Here is an 18,137-nt window from a genome sequence, read left to right as displayed (position 1 = left end):
ACTCAAGGGTCTTGGCCCATCTCAATAACCCATTTCTTTTCCTGTCCCTTCTTCGGGGCTACCATTTCCCTCCTTAAAACTCCCTTCAGAGAACAAGGAGGTTGACTGTTCTCTGGGTTTGTAATGGTGCCTCAGATGGCGAGTGAGATGATGGACACTTCCATCCCACTCAGCCATCACCCCAGAATCTGTGCTGGTCATGAAATACTAAGTAAGCCCTGAAAAAGTAAAGTCTTTTAAAGCAAGCCCATGAAATACTAAAGTAATCCCTTAAGCCCTGACTTATGGCTGCAAAATGTGCCAAACGCTCAGTCCATGGGTCAGCCAAATTGTATTTTGACTGTCACAAGTTGGTACAGCTATTTTGTTTTTCCTTCCCCCTTTTTCATTTTCCCTTGTGTTTAGTGATTGGCTCTTTTGCTTACCACCTCCTTAAACTTACTAGGTTTATTTCAACTTTGCAAAAAAGCTCATCCTTTTTAACCTTTTCTTTTAAAATAAATATGTCCTAACTCTCTTTGTCAATTCTAACATGCTTTCTTTGCTATCTTTGCTTCTTTACTTCCATTTCTTCCTCCTGCTGCAGAAGATACTAATCTGATATCAGGCTTTGATGCACCTGAGGGCTCTGAGAAAGTGACAGAAGATGAGTTTGACCCCATCCCAGTGTTGATATCCAAAAATTCACAAGGTAAGACAGGATTTAAACTAAAAAAACGTATCAGGACAGCCTGTTTTTTTTCGGCAGTGAAGCTACAGTGTATGCGAAGTAATGCTGACCGCTGGGGATACCCTTTGTAGTGTTCAATGAGCCTAATTCTTTTCTCATTCAAACTTGTTTGTCTGACTGTACTGTCATACTAACAAGAGGATGTTGAAACAATGCAATGCAGCAACGTGGAGAAATACCCAAGTTTAACTCTGAAGGAGTTTAGTCTCGGGGTATTTGAAGCAATATAGCCAGGTTAATGCAGCATGGTATGCTGGCTAATTAACACCGCTGAGAAGCAGGGTATATTAGATGGTACAGAGTAGTGTGGTAACATTTGCTGTCTTGCTTCCGGTATTCAAGCAAACTTGGGTATCTCTGCGTGGTACTACATTGTGCTGTGTAGGCATGCCCCAAATAACTCCAGCATGGAAGTGAGAGGATAATGAGGCCTAGGCAGATAGGAGACTGGGTTTAAATGTCCAAGTCTCTTGGTACCCGAGGAGTCACCAATACCTCGTTTTTTCCTCCCAGTCTGGGTCAACTCAGTTAAGTATTTCCATGGTTAAGTTGTACTAGATACCCTTTTTGTGTAAAGCCTGCATTCGGTCTCCATAAAATGACTGGAAGGATACTTATTGAGGAAAGGAGATTATTTTCTACCTTCAGACCTCTCCTGAAATCAAATTGATGGCGATTTCTGACTGATATGTTCAAAGCCCAATGGGGGAGAATGGGCATCCAGCTCCTTTTGAGCAGTCGTGGAAGCTCCAGCCCATGTTGTTAAGGCTTCTTCCTGGCAGCCTAGTCCTGCTTTGTTAATAGTTTTCTTAGGAACAGAGCGAAGACGCTTTATTTGCAATGCCACCTGTCATATATGACTTGTTTTCCTGCAGCCTGGTTGCAGAAATTATTTTTTATTTTTGCAAGAAGGTAAACTTTGATAGCATGAGCTATATTTTTTTCCCTCCCCAGTAGATGCTTTTCTTTCCCTGATCTCCAGATATCCTTTCTCTTACAGCATGGTGCATGCTGTACATCTGCTCTGTATCTAATATTAGCTTGGAAAGAATGAAACCTCCTAGTAAGAAATACTGAGCCATGGAGGTTGGGAGTCTCAAAAGTACTTACTATTGACCTCTGTTCTGTTCCCATTTTAAGTTGGTGGATGGTTTTTCCAAGGACTTGAATGAAAGCACCCAGAAACCCTCTGAATTTGCTGTAAATGACCTAGGAACTTATTCTTTTTGTAAAAATTAATCTGCATGTATTACATTTTAAGAGAACAAAATCCTTCTCTAGCACTATCAAACAATTCTGTAGCAGGGATGAAATTCTCTAGAGAAATCTCTAGAGGTTGATTATAAGTAGTGTAGAAAGGGAGATGGCTTCTATGGATAGCTTTTAAAAGGAATTTCTAAAGAAGTCTATTGGCTTTTATGCCTGTTAACCTATCGGTAACACTTCTATAAGGGACCGCTCATTGCTAAATGTTAGGGGTAGCTACAACAATAGTAATTGTATGACAGAGCAGCTTAGCGTAGCTAAAGTTGCTTTTTTCTGGTTATTCTCTCTTTGCTTGCTCTAAACATCTGAAACTAACCTGCTTGATACTGAATTGCTCTCTCTCACACTTTCAGGTGGGCATTCTAGAAACAACAGTGGAAGCTCTGAGTCAAGTCTTCCCAACATAGCCAGGTCTTTACTGCTGGTGGATCAGCTCATAGACCTGTAGCAGTGACCCCGTAGCAGACGCAGTTTCTGTAAAGTACCTAATCTACGTTTTCATTTCCAGAGGAGTTAACCTTCAGTTGCATTTTCTTTTTCTTTTCTTTTCTTTTTTTTTTTTTTTTTTTTTTTTTAATTAAAAATAAAAAAAATCTACCAACAGGCTTTTTCCCCCTGTTCTCATATCCCAGGAAAGAATTCAGTTTCTGTCCTCCAGATAGTTGTTTTACAGCGCATTCCTGGCACAACCTGCTGTGGTTCCTTACGCACCTGTCTTTACTAGCCTGTGTCTAAGGAGAGCACTACTTGTCATTTGCCACTCTGCTGAAATTTTATACATAGCTTCACTGAAAGCTTAACTGTAAATGAATTAGTTAACTGTAGCCTAATGTATGAACCTTGCTAGAAACAGCATTCCTTTTTCCTTAAGCGAGAGTGCTGACTAAGGTGTGATATCATTTGGGTTTTTCCTGATCAATGGGCAAAAGGAAAAGAAGAGAGAAAATCACTAGAGCTGTCCCTCTCCTGTAGGAGACAGGTTAGGGAAAATGTTTTTAAACTGGCACTATATGCCGGAGAAGAAAAAAAATTGGAAAGCTGCATAGAGCTTAAGGTAATCATGTATATTGAGAGAGTTTTCCACACCCCAGCTAAAGGTTTGCTGTTATCAATCCTGCTTATGAATGGACTGCGCTTTCTCAGTAAAAATAAAAATAAATTATTCAAGCTGCAAGAATGACCCCAAATTAAGCATTTCACAAATTGGAACTAAGTAAATGTGAGTGTGGCTGTGATAGCTTTGTGTTAATTTAACTTCCGGCTGAAAAGGGCATTTGTGGCAACAACAGATGTATTCTCTTGTGATTTTTTTTTTTTTTGGTTTTTTTGTTTGTTTTTTTTTGGTGTTTTAGATAAAATACTGTAAATGGTGTACAAACCAAATTGTCCAGCAGTTGTTTGTGTTTTGTTTTTAATCCTGGCTTTAGTCAAAAGTCCGGTATCTGTTTTGGGTTTTCCCTTGTAACTACAAAAAGTGCAACACAGTTAAGTATGGAACCATTTTTCAGTAGACAGAAGTTACTGTATACTTTATTCAAATTTTCAGTCTTTGTAGAACAAGCATGTAGTCAGCTTAGACGGTCTGAAATGAGTGCTGGCAAGCTCAGTGATACTTGATGGTATTTACCTTTTACTTTTTTTACCTGAACATGCTTAGTTTTTTCAACTAACCAGATAAGCTAAACTTGTTTCCATTGGCTTATGATCATAACATCCAGAGTTTCCATCATATATTTAAAAATCATTTCTAAATAGAAGGACTCTTCCTCCTATAGTGGAGTCATTGCTAGCTTACTGCTAACCTTGTGTATGTGTATGTAGCTGTATTAGTAAAAGTGCAGTTTCCCATGTGCGAAAGTATGAATGACTAAATTATATATGTACTGACCTCTCCCTGAGAGGAAAAGACAGTAAGTCCATGAGTATTTCTCTCCTATTTCCAGTTTTCCCCACACCAACGTTTAGTTTAACAAATTCTGTAAATAGGACTAACCATTAATAGTGTCTGCTGTCCATTAATCTTCTTTTAAAATCTACACTTAATAATAAAAGTATTGCTTAAGTGTGTTGTATCATTACATGTGTATACTGCACTTTCCAGGAGAAGCTTTACATGAGAAGAATGGAAATGATCTTAGTAAAATTGTTGATAGAATTTTATTATTTTTTTGGTTGTTGTTGTTTTTTATTATTCCTAAAGCACAGGCAAATTGGACTGGAAAACATGAAAAAGATTTAGATAGAAAGTTATTGTATAGTCAGATACTGAAAATATATGAAAAGAGAATGGATTTTAAAAAAGTAACCATCTACTGTATATTAGAAACCAAGAGATTTGTGTGAATTAAAGTACTTTTAAAGAATGTTTAAGATTTTAAATCTGATAGAACTTGTTCAAGGGTTCTCGAAGCAAACCTATAAAGGCACTGGGTTGTTAATAATGTCATTAAATAAGCAGATGTGAATGTTCTTTTTACTGTTTTTGAAGTAGCTCTTCATGGTTTAGGGAAGGGAACACAAAACAAATCAATGGAAACTTCACACCTTTTAATAAGGTCTATGATTAGCCCCAGGTATAAGACACGACTTGCCACTGATAAGTAAATGTTCCAAAAGAGAACTGTGGAATACTTGAAGTAGGAAGACTGTAGCTAATTTTAAAAGAGGTGGGAGATTAATTTTTAAATGGATGAAACTATCCTCAGCCTGCACATTAGGTTAGAAGGCACAAAGAGCCCAGTAGAGACCACACAAAACCAACTGTTATCCAGTCTCCGTACCAAAAAAGACTGGTGCATATGATGGCATAAAGGTACAGGGTTACTTAATACCATCAAGATGGTTCGTTGTGGTTATTACTGTAAGAGAGGGAGCAAGTCAAATGCTTTACATTTGTGATAAATAAGGTATGGGTTTGTTTGTTCCCTAAAAAGATAGTGGGGGCAGCTGTTTTTCTTGGATGAATAGCAGTCTTTGAGAAGCCGTGTTTACACATGAGGATGATGAAGGAATCATCTTATCCTGACACCCTTGAGTTACTAACACAACTCTTGGCCTTAGCTTATTTGGATGGATTCTTCTACCAGGATTCAACATTTACCAAGGCAGCCACTGTACAAAGTAATGCCAACTCCTCTGTAACAACAGGGGTTAAACTTATTCCTTTATCCACATCTTGTTTTCAGGCGAGGCTTTTAAAAGATACTAATGGAAGCTGGAGGCCCAGTCCTACGGTTTTCCAACAGAAATAGAGTAACTAACTGCCTTTGGTAATCAAGAATCTCTTTTTAGTTCTTGTCTACATTAGTGGAAAAAACATCACACATTCACGCAATGCAGAGGTCAGTAAAGTGAAGTATTTTGGGTTTGTCAGAGGAAATAATGTTTTGAATACCTGCTGCAGCGAAAATGCATCCGTCTCGAATAAGAGCCATTAATGCTTTTAAATCTGTTAATTACAAAGACGATTAAGTCAGGTTGTGGTCACATACGTGAAGGAAGCATATTTTAGAACCTTTAATTTTGCACTAGGAGGAAACTTATTTGTGGACGTTCAAGGTGCCTTGCAGATTGAGTTGGCAAACTTGAACTCGATTAAAAGAGTCCATCAAAATGAGTGAATGTCTCTTCCATTTGGAAATGTGCTGTTTGTATACAGTTAAGGGGGGGGGGGGGGGAAAAGTGCAAAATGTAAATACCTCCTTGGAAGAAAGGAGAGAGGACTTCAAACTAAAGGCTCAAAATCTTGAAATCACCATTTCGGCTTCTATGTTAATAGGATTTGGGAAGGTCCCATCCCTTGGGTTTTTCTCCAAAGCCAAACGGAAAACATGCAGAGCCACCAACAAGCTAAAACTGTTTCAAACTAGCAGGTAACTAGGTTTGGGAATAGTGGGATTAATTACTGCACTAGAGGCCTTTAAATAGATATACAAGAGAAAATTGTCTCATGGGATTAAGTTAACTTTTGTCCAAAAGACCAACATAAAGTTATGCACCACTTGGAGCCTTTTGTAGGGACTTCAGTGGTGCATAAGGCTTGTGCCAGCACTTGCCAAGGGAAGGAATTTAGACCATAATAAGCCCACTTGGCTTTCTCTGAAGCAGTTGCAGCCTGTTCATCCAAAGTGAACAATGAAATACAACTTGGTTGTTGTACCTGAAGCTGAAAAACATTAGCATCTTTCTAGAGACAATCTAGTAGGCTTGATTCTCCAGTTTCCTGCAGTCACGTTTGTACCCAGTGGGTATAGAATTCTACCTGGTTAAAAAGTATTATGCACTGCAGTTACTCGCTGTGCATCTGAGTAACTGGTTTTACAAGATGCCAGACAATTGAGAATCAAATCTAGTATCTCTGGCATTCTGGCCAAGAGGACAGAGCACTGGACTGGCAGCCTAGGGACCTGGCTTTTGTTCTCTACTCTGCTGCTCATCAGCCCAGTGACTGTGGACAAGTTACTGCAAGATTGTATCTGAACTTCCTCATCTGTGACAGAGTACTAATGACCCAGACCTCCTTCAGAAACCGCTTTGAGATCCATTGATAAAGAGCACTAGAGAAGATCTGGGTGTTCTTTTACAAATTCCACTCCTTTGTTTTTAGCTTTGATAGGCAAGGGAAGTACAAGCGCGAGGAAAGACATCTACCCTCTGTTAAATGAAGGGAAATTTTGATTGTCAGGTCATGGCTAAACCAGACCAGTAGTCACATGCATCAACTACCATGTCACCTTTAATCAGTCATCCTCACATGCAAGCATCTCCGTGGCTTTGCACAAAATTATCCTACGGAAAGGCCATCTCAGCAGCTGGACATATATACCCTCTGCTCTTTCCAAGGTTCTTGTCCTTAAGATCTAATTCAGAGCTCATTCATGTCCATGAAAAGGCTCCTGCTATCTGGACTGGATCAGACCCTCACAGATGACTGAAAAAGATGGTCCAGGGTATGATTTGGCTTTTTGGTGTAAATCCCATCCATATCTTTCGGTCACTGTGCAATGTTCTTTATAAAAAGAAGATACAAAAATCCTCAAGTGTCTATATTCTAACCTGTGAGAAGATGCTATTTCTTCCATCCCATTCGCCATACTAATCTATAGATATTACAGGTTTTATCTCTTGCTAACCTATGCAAAATATAGTAGTTTCAAAGCAGCGGCAATTACTTAAGAGTTCATTTCTTTTTGTCAACACTTATTGCAGCTAAGTGAACTGTATCTGCAGTATTGTGCAGCTCCTGGTGTATCGCATGATGTATATTTTCAATATGTACCTTCCTTCTGAAGAAAGTAAAACAAGTGCATGTACTTGGGGAAAAGCTTTAGTGCAGATGCTTAACAGCTGAAAACATTTCTGCGCAACGACTGCATTAAAGGGGAGTGGGAGTGTGGAAATGTAATTCTGTAAGAACAGAAGAATTACCTTATGTAAATCTTCTACAGAATAAAGTCTTTACTATTATTAATGAGCATGCTTAGAAATGTAAATATAACTTCACAGATTAGGGTCATTCTGAGGGGGTAACATGCAGCAGCTGCCCACTGGCAGCACCCTGCCTCATGTGCTCACGTGTTAGGAGTCCCAGCTCTTGGCAACATGAGGTTGAGAGCATCCCGTTTTGTACAGCTTCAGTAAAAATAGCTACTGAACTTCTGGTCACTCGCAGATATTAGGCATGTTTGTAAAAATGCATGCAGCTTTCAAGCTTCTTTGGTTGGTTAGCACTGCTTACTGTAGATGGGAGCTATGTCATGAAATGGCAGGGCCAGGACCACAAAGGTGGCAGTCTTGGCAACATGAGGTTGAGAGCATCCCGTTTTGTACAGCTTCAGTAAAAATAGCTACTGAACTTCTGGTCACTCGCAGATATTAGGCATGTTTGTAAAAATGCATGCAGCTTTCAAGCTTCTTTGGTTGGTTAGCACTGCTTACTGTAGATGGGAGCTATGTCATGAAATGGCAGGGCCAGGACCACAAAGGGGGCAGGGCAGGGGTTTCTTAGCCTGTCTTTTATGTTCTCACCCACCATCCCTGCTTGTAGAATGAGCCTTTCCATCTTCCAGCCATGACAGAATGAGATAGATGCATTCCAGGGAAACAGCATTCACATCAGTTTCCTTGACCTTGGATGGGACATGTTGGAGAATTTGCTGTTTAAGGGACCATGAGCACTGGCTAACTTAAATTACCCACTTCCTTTAACACCCATGTTGCATGCTTCTCACAGCAATAAATTGGCTGTAGTGTGGTCCAGGTATAAGAATCCACCTGTGCCTTTCATCTTCCTGTCATCCTTGTTAAATCATCCCCATACATTATGCAGACCTTTATTCTTGGGTGCTTCAGACTCTGAGCTTCACTGTACCCAGTGTAAGTCATTGGCATACTGAAATCATTATTTTAAATATCTGTGAGAATAGAGCCCTTGTCCTCTGATTAACAAATGCATGGTATCTGGAGAGACCTGCCCCTACTTTTTGTTTTCCAGGTGTTTTGTATGTTGCAATTCTTGTTGTACCTTCCACCAGCTGTTCTGGGCATAAGGTGAAACTGGTCCTTGGGCAGATGGCTAGGGCAAGATCCGAGCCACCCTTAAACTTGCATTTTGCAGAATAATGTATAGCCTTTTCCTGGTCTTCTGGACCTCTCAAAACCCACGCAGGCATTACATGTACAGTGGATATCAAGAAGAATGTCTGCATGTGTTGCTTGTCCTAAAAAAGGGTTCTTTGGGCATGGACTGAAAGTTTTGCACTAGGGGGCTATTTTTTATAGCCCGTAGTTGGGAACACAACAGATAACAAAGACAGTCGGCGCCAAATCATGCTTGCATCCAATGCGTGGCAATAACCATTCTGCCTGTTACATGGTACCCTGTATATTCACACTAGTTGTTGCTATTTTGCTACGGTCCTTAACCAATTGGGGTTCATATTATATTATATTATACGTTTCCCCAACTCTAGTTCTTACCTTTTGCATACAGATTGTAATCTATGATGGTAGCGTCAAGCTTAGTATTCATTAGGCAACTTATGCTATTGGGGGAAGAATGATTTATTCTGATCAAGTGATTCAGGTACAGTGGCAATGGTGTGCTAGTGAAATAATGGATAGCCGGTTTGCATTCATGTTATATGCATGGCACATGCTCCCCTCTTTCCTTCTCTTATTTGCCTGTATGCTTTGTTCCAGGGTAACCAGATAACTAAAACAAACAAAAAAACGCACCTTGGCATGATGTGGCAATCTTACTGGCTCTTTTTTTCTGCCTTTGTTTTAAAATCATGCGATAATGTCCAGCTCAGGAATTTCGTGAATAAACAGCCAACCTCTTGAAAGGGAAAAAATAATTTAGGTCGTCTTATTTCTATAGTCAAACTAAGAATAGCACGAAAGCTTAAGGCACTTCTGAAAACGTAGGCTTCAGAGAAGATAGATAGTATTTTTGTACAATAACTTATAAAATGCTCATCTATAGCTACACTGTCTTCACTTTGCAGTGTAATGTATCTAAGTTAATACTTTCCCAATAAAAAAATCATTTTGATGCTTACTAAAGAGTGTGTGTCTTTTTAATTTTAAGAAATGGCTGACAATGAGTGAACTAGCATAAATACACATAACTTATAAAGGAAGATTTTAGAACTTGGAGTGTGTGTATGTTAAAAAGTTTAATCTGAGCAGTGTGTGGAGATTGTTTTGTAATTGTGTGAAACTGAAAGACATGTTTTGTATAGAAGTAAAGGGAAAAGTGTTTAGAGCATCATTCTGTCCTGTCACTCAGTAGATATCACATACCAAAATGCAAATCTTTTTGTCTGGAATCTATACTGCCTAGTTTTCATGTGCCTTTTTCCTATCCTCTTGCTAACATGAGTCCAATGACATGCTTCTAACCTGCTAATAGTTCTCTGAAGGTAAGATATCTTGTATTCTGATAACTGTCTGTGTGATTCATAAGGCAAAGGTAAGCCTATTCTTGGGCTCTGGTAACTAGAGAATAGCAGGATAGTAAGCCCCTCTTTCTGCCTTGTTGGTTTGATTTTACTTAACATGTAGAACCAAGCCAATCTATCATAATAATCCTAGATACTTCACTTAGAATCAGTATATCGGGTTGTTTCAACTCATACTCTTGCAGTGACTCCAGTGGCACTGCTAAAATTACCAGATCGGTGAAAATAATCTTTGGAATACCTTGCTGAAGGATATATATACTTACCTTTAAGCTTGTGCTATGCTAACAGATCGGAGGTGCCACAGTGCATTTTACATGCCCTAGTGCAAGAGCTCATGGAAGTTCAAGGTAGCTCCCAAGAGCACAGACTATGCCAAGTAATAAATACCTGCTTGTAGGTAGCTCCTGTGCCAACAGGCAGCTGCAGCGAATGAATGAATGAATGAATGAATGAATGAATGAAACAACACTACTACTAACTGTCCAGTCACTGGTATTTCACTCCAGACAGTAGCATCATGAAATAAAGGCCATGTTGCAGGTGGCACTTAAAGTTCCTTGTAGAACGGTGTCAAACAGGAATGTTTGAGTTTGGGCGCTTGTGTCTCTAACATCTTCCATCTCTTTCTAACACCTTGTATTTGTGCTGTCCTGATCTGTGAGGAAGTGCTGAGTTGTGTTCCAGTTTGTGTGCAGCAAACACTTCAGTTCATTGTTTCCTTTTCTTTTAAATTATCTTTCCTTCTCATTTTCCATGTATGGTGGTGGTTTAACTGAGCATCATAGCATTTCCAGTGCAGTTCACTTTTTATTTCATATGTGTTAATGACAAAGAGAATTTAGTGGAGTTATGAGTAACACTCTTGTTTTGCGCTCCTAGGTCTGCAGGGGGAACTGGTCGTATACCCTGTTGTAACCATTGAGCGCTGTAAAGGACCTGCTGCTAGTGATGGTAACTCCTTGTACAAAGGTCAACCTGAGATACTGGAGGTGAGAACACAGCACAGCTCAGAATCTGACTACTTAGCAAGAGGTGACCCTTCAAGCAATAGCTCCTTCCATAGCAGCGAGGGAGAAGGGACAGACCATGAGGGAGACATTTTGGATTGTAGTGGGTCCCGGCCTTTACTTATGGACTCTGAAGAGGAAGAGGAGTCCTGTAAGTTGCAACTGGTACCCAAAGAAAGAGCGAAGGCTTCCGAAGATGATGGCAATCCCCAGCCTTCTCGAAGTGGGATAGGGGATGTATTGTTCCCAGCCTTTCAGCCGCACACAGGAGAATTTTTCAGTGAGCCTGATGTCTTTGCCACAGCTCCTTTCCGAAGCTCAAGAAAAGTGCGCGATGACCTGGATGTCTTTTCCAAAGCGCCCTTCATTTCCAAGAGTGCTGTGGCTGTGCGGCAACCAGAAGAAACGGATGTATTTCTGAGAGCTCCTTTCACTAAAAAGAAAAGCTTGGAAGAGTTGCTGCCACACAGCCCATCTAAGGAGCCTCATGTACCTGCTGCTTTCCTCAGTCGGGGTGATGATCAGCATGTCGTTAACGCTGTGTTCCAAAATTTGGATACAGGAATGCATGGGTCGTCTGTCTCAGCTAGACCTCAGTATCCTATAGTAGGGTTCACTCAGCCAGCAAGCCTTCCACCTCACTCCATAAGAGCAGTGGAGCCACAGGAAAGTGTTCCTCCCAAAGGATCGCTGAAAGAGCATAGCAGTGTTCCTAATGACAGAAGCCAAGGACATGCGCTCCCACAGGATGCCCTCTTGGGCTCCGCGGTTAGCAAGCCTTTCCATCCACAGTCGTTATCCAAGTACTCCCGTCACTACAGTCCAGAAGATGGCCAGGGTCTGGATGTCCAACCCATAGCAGCTTATAAGGTGGTTTCTCAGACCAACAAACAGGCAATAGCAGGATCTGTCTCTATTGCTTCTCTCTCTTCCAGGACTACAGAGCTGCCTAGTGCTGACCCGTTTGCTTCAGCACCTTTCCCTTCCAAATCGGGAAAGCAAAAGCCTTAAGTAGTCTGCTGTGAGATGGGAGACAGGCTTCTGATTTAAACTCTCTCTCAAGGACCTTCAGGCTCTTAGTAGAAATGAGCAATGAGCAGTACTTTCCCCCAACCTTTATTCCAAACTCCAGTTGCAGTGATATTTAGTTGAACCATTTTAAGTTATATTCTATTGAATGCCTAGCTCTCAAGGGTCTTCACATCCTATTTTAGTTGCTACCTTTCCTCCTCCCCCATTTCTCTTTAGATGCTTCTCTGAACCAGTAATATTTTGTACTTGCTGGCTTTGGCAGGGTGAATACCTTGTTCAATTTGTTACTGTTGATACTGGTATACAACTAGGATTACAGAGCAAGTCAAGCAGGACTGGCTAATGCTCTGGGGAGGAAATCGGTTCACAGGCCAAAAAGGTTGTCATTATTGTTTTCCTACCAAGGGGAATTCTGGAAGCGATCAGAGTAGAAGCCTCCCAAAAGCGTATAACAAATGCCGTAACCAAACCAACAGCGGTAGATTGAGAACATAGCTCCTTGATGATGAACTGTATGTGTATTTACAGAATATATGCATGTTGAATGAAAGTCGCACAGCTGCCAGAAGTCTAGCATGAGGACTATGCACTATTGAAGTTCCACATAAGTGAAAATATAGCCTTGTGTTGGCCTTATGCATACAGACAATTGTTACTCAGTAATGCCTCAAAGTACATGTCTATCTGTTGGCAAACCCTACTGGAGGCAGTGAAAAGGCTCCCAAGACTTTCAGTGGGTTTCAGTGGGGTTTTGGATCCAGTTCCGAATACATCTGATTATAGAAATGTTGGCAAAGCAATCTTTTGGATGTCATCTTATATAAAAGTGTGTGTGTGTACACACGCACATATTTTTTTTCACTTGGAAAATTGAAAGATGTTTTTAAGTATGAGAAGTTCTGACTCATTTTCCATCTGGTTTATGCCAAAGTATTGAACCATGCATTTCACGTATTATAATTTGGAGAGTTAACTTTTTAAATCTTAATACTGTTAAAACAGGAATACTTTGGAAGTAGCTTGACAGAAGTTCTGATCTAGGCAACCCCCTCCTCCCCTCCTTAATGTAATACATTGTTGCTCTGCCGACTTCTGTCAAGTTACAGTGATTTACACTAGCAAAGGATCTGGCCTTAAATTCATCTTTATTTTTCCTTTCTGTTCATTAAGATAAGTCTAAAGACAAGCTACATTCCTCCTGCACTCTTCTGTTGTGTTCTAGAAATCCCATGTTTTGTACTGTATGATTAAAGAGGAAGACAGCTTAGTTTTTATAAAAGCAAAAAAAAAAAGTTGTAGTGAATTACAGTATTGAACTTGGAGGAAAATGTAATTGCTGTTGAGTGGGGAAGCCACTTGACTTTATTTGTCATGTTACCTTTGGCAGCAGAGTAGGAATCCATGAGTTGTTTTCTTTAGGGATTGTTGGCTTTATTTTTTTTGTGCCTTTTTGCTAAAGAAAGAAAGGCAAGTCTCAGTAATGTTCTTGTGTGTCCACCCAGAATGGGAGTGGTAGCAAGCCCCATCAGAACCAAACAAGCTGTCTTCAAACTGCTGTTTCTCTCCAGGAAACACTTGATGTTGCTGTGAAGTTGTCTCCAAAATGTCTAACTATAAGGATTTTTTTTCTTTTGCTGCTGATGGTTAATGGCGCTGTTCCTTTTCAAGATGTCTCTCATATCCTGAGCAATTCTCTTAGCAGCCATACACAGAAAAGAGGAGAGCCCAGGAAGATCTTCATGATGGTTTTCTCTTTCAAGGCCTGATTTCAAAGCTTGCTTTTGAGTCTCTCTCAATTGGGCTCTTAGAGAGCTAGGACTGTTCCCTTAATTCATCTGGTCATTAGTAGCAAATAACCTAGAGCTTTGCGCTGAAACCCAAGGGGAATTTTTTGTCCTGTATGTCACCCACGATTCAACCCATGGCTATGTGTTTGCTGCCGTGGCCTGAGAAGCTTGAGGACGGCTCTCTTTGGGGCAGCTTTAAGTTCTGTCCTCGTTCAGGATGGACAAGTACTCCTTGCAAGTGTAAACACATTGTGTGTATGGCTGACGGGAGGGCAGGAAGAGGAGAGGGAGGGTCCTCCCTTGATTAACACTGGATGAGAGTCAGGGACAGGTCATCTTAAGCCAGTGGCATCATGCCGGAAGAAGCTGGTGTAATAAAAACTGATTTATGCAAGTCCAGCTCTGTTGGCCAAATGCTCAAAAGCCTATGGGTTACAGGAGTACCATAGGAATGCTGAAACTGTGTGAGGAGTACCTGAAGGAGACAGCATGTCCCCGTATGCAAGATGAACCATGGAGCATTAGGATGGTTCACTGCTGACAGCCCTGCAGTGCAGGGGAAGGCACTAGGGAATGAGCCTGCCCGTCCCCAAGTTGGAGATGGCCAATGATACTTGTGTGTAGTGGGATTTGCGCTCTTCCTCCACCGCGCTCGCACCCAGTCCCAAATCGCTGGAGCTTATTCTGACCAGCAGAATAAGAGAGACATTTTGTTGGTGCATTTGGCCAGCTCTGACTTGACTGGGGTTCTACAGAACGTACTAGTGAAGAACCTGGGCTGGTGTATTTAACTTTCTGAGGGCAAGGGAGGAAACCTGAAACCAAGAAACACAGGAGCAAAGGAACTTGGGCAGCTCAGTTGTTAGTAGTAAATGGTGAAGTGTCCAGCTCAGCTCAGGCTAATCGGAGCTTCCTTTATAAAGCAATCTAGTTTCCTGATGCTGGCCTGTGACATGTCAAGGTAGGTGTCATCACTGCTGGCCAGCAGCTTCAGTTTTTCCTCAGCTCTGTTTGAGGAACAAGAGAAAATGTGAATACTGTAGGTGTATTTCTGGGCTTCTCTCAATATACCTTTTCCAACTAAACTGAGCAGTTAGCTTGTGCGTGGTTTTTCATCTCAAGTAACTTGCCAGTTGGTTGATGCTAGCTTGAGGAATGCTTGTGATACTATACTGTGAAATACAAAGGAGGCTTTTAGCATCAAAGCCCCAATACATGCTGCGTTTATTGGTACCACTGTTAGTCGCATACAGTCTGGAGACGGGGTGTGGTCCTGAATTAGGGATTTTGGGAAGGAAGGAGAAAGCAGGATAATGTGGATGAATCTCATGTGAATCCAAGTCACTTCACTGAAGTAAGCAGTTGCACTGGCATAAATGGGGAAAAGCAAATCGCTCTGGTAACTGGATTCACAATATGATGTTCTTTGTGGGTGTACTTTTTATTTTTACTTGAAAAGCTGATGTCAGACAATGACATGAAGCTTATTACCAAGCTCTGTTGTGCTAAATCATGTCCCTTACCTGGAATGTCCAACCGCCGTTTCTTTGTGAAAAGTATTTTGCACGTCTCTTTGCTGCTAGGAAGGAGCCGGTGCCTCTTTCCCACCAGCTGATCAGTGATAAAGGTGGAGGCAGGAGCTAAGGGTAATTCAGATCCAGCTTATTAAACTTGCTAGACAGGGAAGAAAGGAAGAGTGGAGAAAGGCCTGGTTATGCTGTTGAAAGAGCATTTACAGCAATTAATGTCTTCTTTTTAGTTTTATTAGGGATTAGATTTTCAGCCAGGGTTTTGGCAGGTTACAGGTCCTTCTTCAAGCACGCAGCTTTGCCTGAAGGCTTTGTTTAGCTTTGCAAAAATGAGCTAATAGTATTCAGTAAACTAACAGTCCTGATCCAAGACATCCAGCAAGCACACAGTTTAAATAGAACCAGGAGCACTTTGCTTAGATGAGCTTCTTGCACTCAATCTGGTAAGCAGTGGAGCTTGGCTACAATCAGAAAACTGCATCCCAGTGCCCAGTCTGATTTCTTCCCCCCCCTTCAGCTCCATCCACACACATACACTACTTCTAAATTCTTGGCATGATGATCTACTCATTGAACAATGGAGCTGTGATCCCTTACAGAATCTAGACTTCACTTTTTTTAATGCATGTAAAATATATTGTGCCGCTTGTCTTTGCAATAATATGGTAGAAGCTTGGTATGACTTTTTTTTTTTACAACTAACTAGACAAAGCCTTCATCATTCAGATGCAACAATTTAAGTCATTTTTTCTTAATGTCAGCTTGAAAAATACCAAACTAAATTTCTGTTGGCAGGCTCCGAGCCCATTTGCAAAAACAACTGAAGTCCACTTTCACTGGGCCTAAGTGTTGCTCCCCCTCCTTACTGGTGATCTGATCCATGACACTAGACCGTTGTTACCTGTATTGAGTACTGTTCAAGTCAGTGGCCCTTCTACACCATCATAGGTGACCAGCTGAACAAAATAAAGGTGTGGTGAACTCCCCAGGCTGGCTGTAAGCAATAAGCAACGCATGGAGCCATTGGAGTCCAAGCAGGCTCTGCAACTCAAGGGCTCCCTGAACCTCCCTGCAGCAGCAGCAAGACTACAAGGAAAAGGGTCTGTGGCATGACTACCTTCTCTCTGCTTGCTGAGGGCCTGCTTGTATGTGTTTTGGAGCCACAAATCATTAAGGTTTTTCCTGGTTCAATCCCTCCTGAAGGTATTCACAGCCAGAAAGATCTCTGGTAAGGGTTTCCTGCTGCTCAGTAGACAGTTGCCAATCAATCCTCTGACAATCTTAAGCTTGTGTCTTTTGTGAACTGGAAGCGGTGGCTGTGCTTGCCAGCTCACCGCTGACTTGAATTGGAGTTGCGTTAAAGCCCGTGCCTCAGAAATGCTTACAATCACAGTATCTTTACTCAAGAATTGAAGCAAGGCAATCTGCTGGCCTCTGTGGGCCTCGTGGCCATTGCATCTTCGCAGTGACCATCATCAGTACCAGAAGGCATGAGTGGCTGCAGTATTAACCCGCACCTTGTGCAGTTCAGCGGAGAATTCCCAAGATTTGTAACTTTGTCTGATCTCCCCTTCTGCCAGCTCAGTACTATTGCATATGTGATAATAGTGTTAAGTTTACAGTCTTATTCTCTTGAAGCCAGTGCACACTCAATCTGCAACCTACAGTATGCATGGAGCCATATGGAAGACACTAAGCTTGTGAAAAAGCCCATGTAATCAAGCCTGAAAAACACTGCCTGAGGCATAGCCTCAGTTACATTAATCAAGCAGGTAACAGAGAGCTCTATGTAACTGTGAAACTCTAGACTCAGTCACTCCGAAGTGGTAATGGGTAACATGAACTAAGCTTCCACCAAAGACTCTCATTTTGAAGAGGTGGGTTTTTTCTTTGTTTGTTTCTCATCACATTAAATCAAAGCCTCATTAAGATACCTGAAGACTCCAAAGCATTTTTACCATCAGCGTTTTGACAGTGTGACCTTGTTTCACTGCTGAAATACATTCCTGAATTAGGATCAGCTGTGTTGGTGATTCTAATAAATGATGGCCTTTAATATTTGTTGTGTGTGTGCAGAAAGTACTTTACCTTGATGTTAAATCTAGATTTGTTGACCATGAAGTTGGGTAAATTGCTGATCACCCCTGCCCCCCCCCCCCAAAAGGGGGGATTAATAATTTTTTTTTCTGCAGATTTAGGGCGGGGTAAACATTTTTCATGAGTCCAGCTTGTTCTGGGTGAGGAATTTTGATCAGAAAAAACCCACTAGATACAGTTGATGCTGAATCGTCTACACATGAACTGAGAGAGTGAAAGAATCATAGTGTCTCATTCTCCAAGACAGCTGAGATTCTTTTATTCTGCAGGAAGCCTGAGTTGGACTTAACTATGCATGGTAAGACCAGCGCTTCACTCAAACCCCTTTCACTAGGGTTCATTCTTCACGGTGTTGGAAATACCTCTGACTCATAGGTGAATGGGGTAATTTTGTTGCACTCCAGATGTGCTCCATCTATGTTTCTGACTAGTCTCTATGAAGAAATGTTTAAGTTGTAAACTTATGTACATTTATTAAAACCATATCTGATTAAAGTACAACCTCCTTGCTTTGTGTTAATTCTTCTTGGTATAAAACTCTTCATTTGGGTGGAAGGAAAGCATTCTGTTTTAAACTCCCTCCCATCGTGCTGTTGGTAAGGTTGACATTCTGTATGCTTGAGCCTTATACACCTGGTCCGTGAATGGAGGGGGTGGTGCTTTAATTAGAGCGGCTCCAAGAGCCGCTCTAATTAAAGCACCTGGAGCATCATGTGCATCAG

At 41.2% G+C, this 18,137-nt stretch overlaps 2 protein-coding genes across 8 annotated transcripts in view; both read left to right on the top strand.

Annotated features, from left to right (window-relative positions):
* The window catches only part of AAK1 (AP2 associated kinase 1), a 101,373-nt gene extending 90,411 nt beyond the window's left edge, over window positions 1–10,962 (top strand). For 3 of the 7 annotated variants that reach the window (XR_003096081.1, XR_003096080.1, XR_003096079.1), the window contains 3 exons: window positions 587–691; window positions 2,350–7,602; window positions 7,803–10,839. Coding sequence is in view for 2 of the 7 variants with exons in the window: in XM_025214629.1 (XP_025070414.1) it covers window positions 587–691; window positions 2,350–2,444 (200 nt within the window). In the remaining 5 variants the exon portion in view is untranslated. The other 4 variants (XM_025214629.1, XM_025214628.1, XM_025214630.1 and 1 more) reach the window with 4 other exon arrangements.
* On the top strand, window positions 10,839–17,910 carry LOC112551769 (uncharacterized protein FLJ45252). The gene has a single exon (XM_025214632.1). The coding sequence runs from the start codon at window positions 11,094–11,096 to the stop codon at window positions 11,979–11,981; it is 888 nt and encodes a 295-aa protein (XP_025070417.1). The 5' UTR covers window positions 10,839–11,093; the 3' UTR covers window positions 11,982–17,910.
* Window positions 17,911–18,137: the final 227 nt, after the last annotated feature.

Source organism: Alligator sinensis, unplaced genomic scaffold (genome assembly GCF_000455745.1).
Source record: "Alligator sinensis unplaced genomic scaffold, ASM45574v1 scaffold1030_1, whole genome shotgun sequence".
Classification (NCBI taxonomy): Eukaryota; Metazoa; Chordata; order Crocodylia; family Alligatoridae; genus Alligator; species Alligator sinensis.
This window is presented reverse-complemented; position numbering and strand designations above follow the sequence as displayed.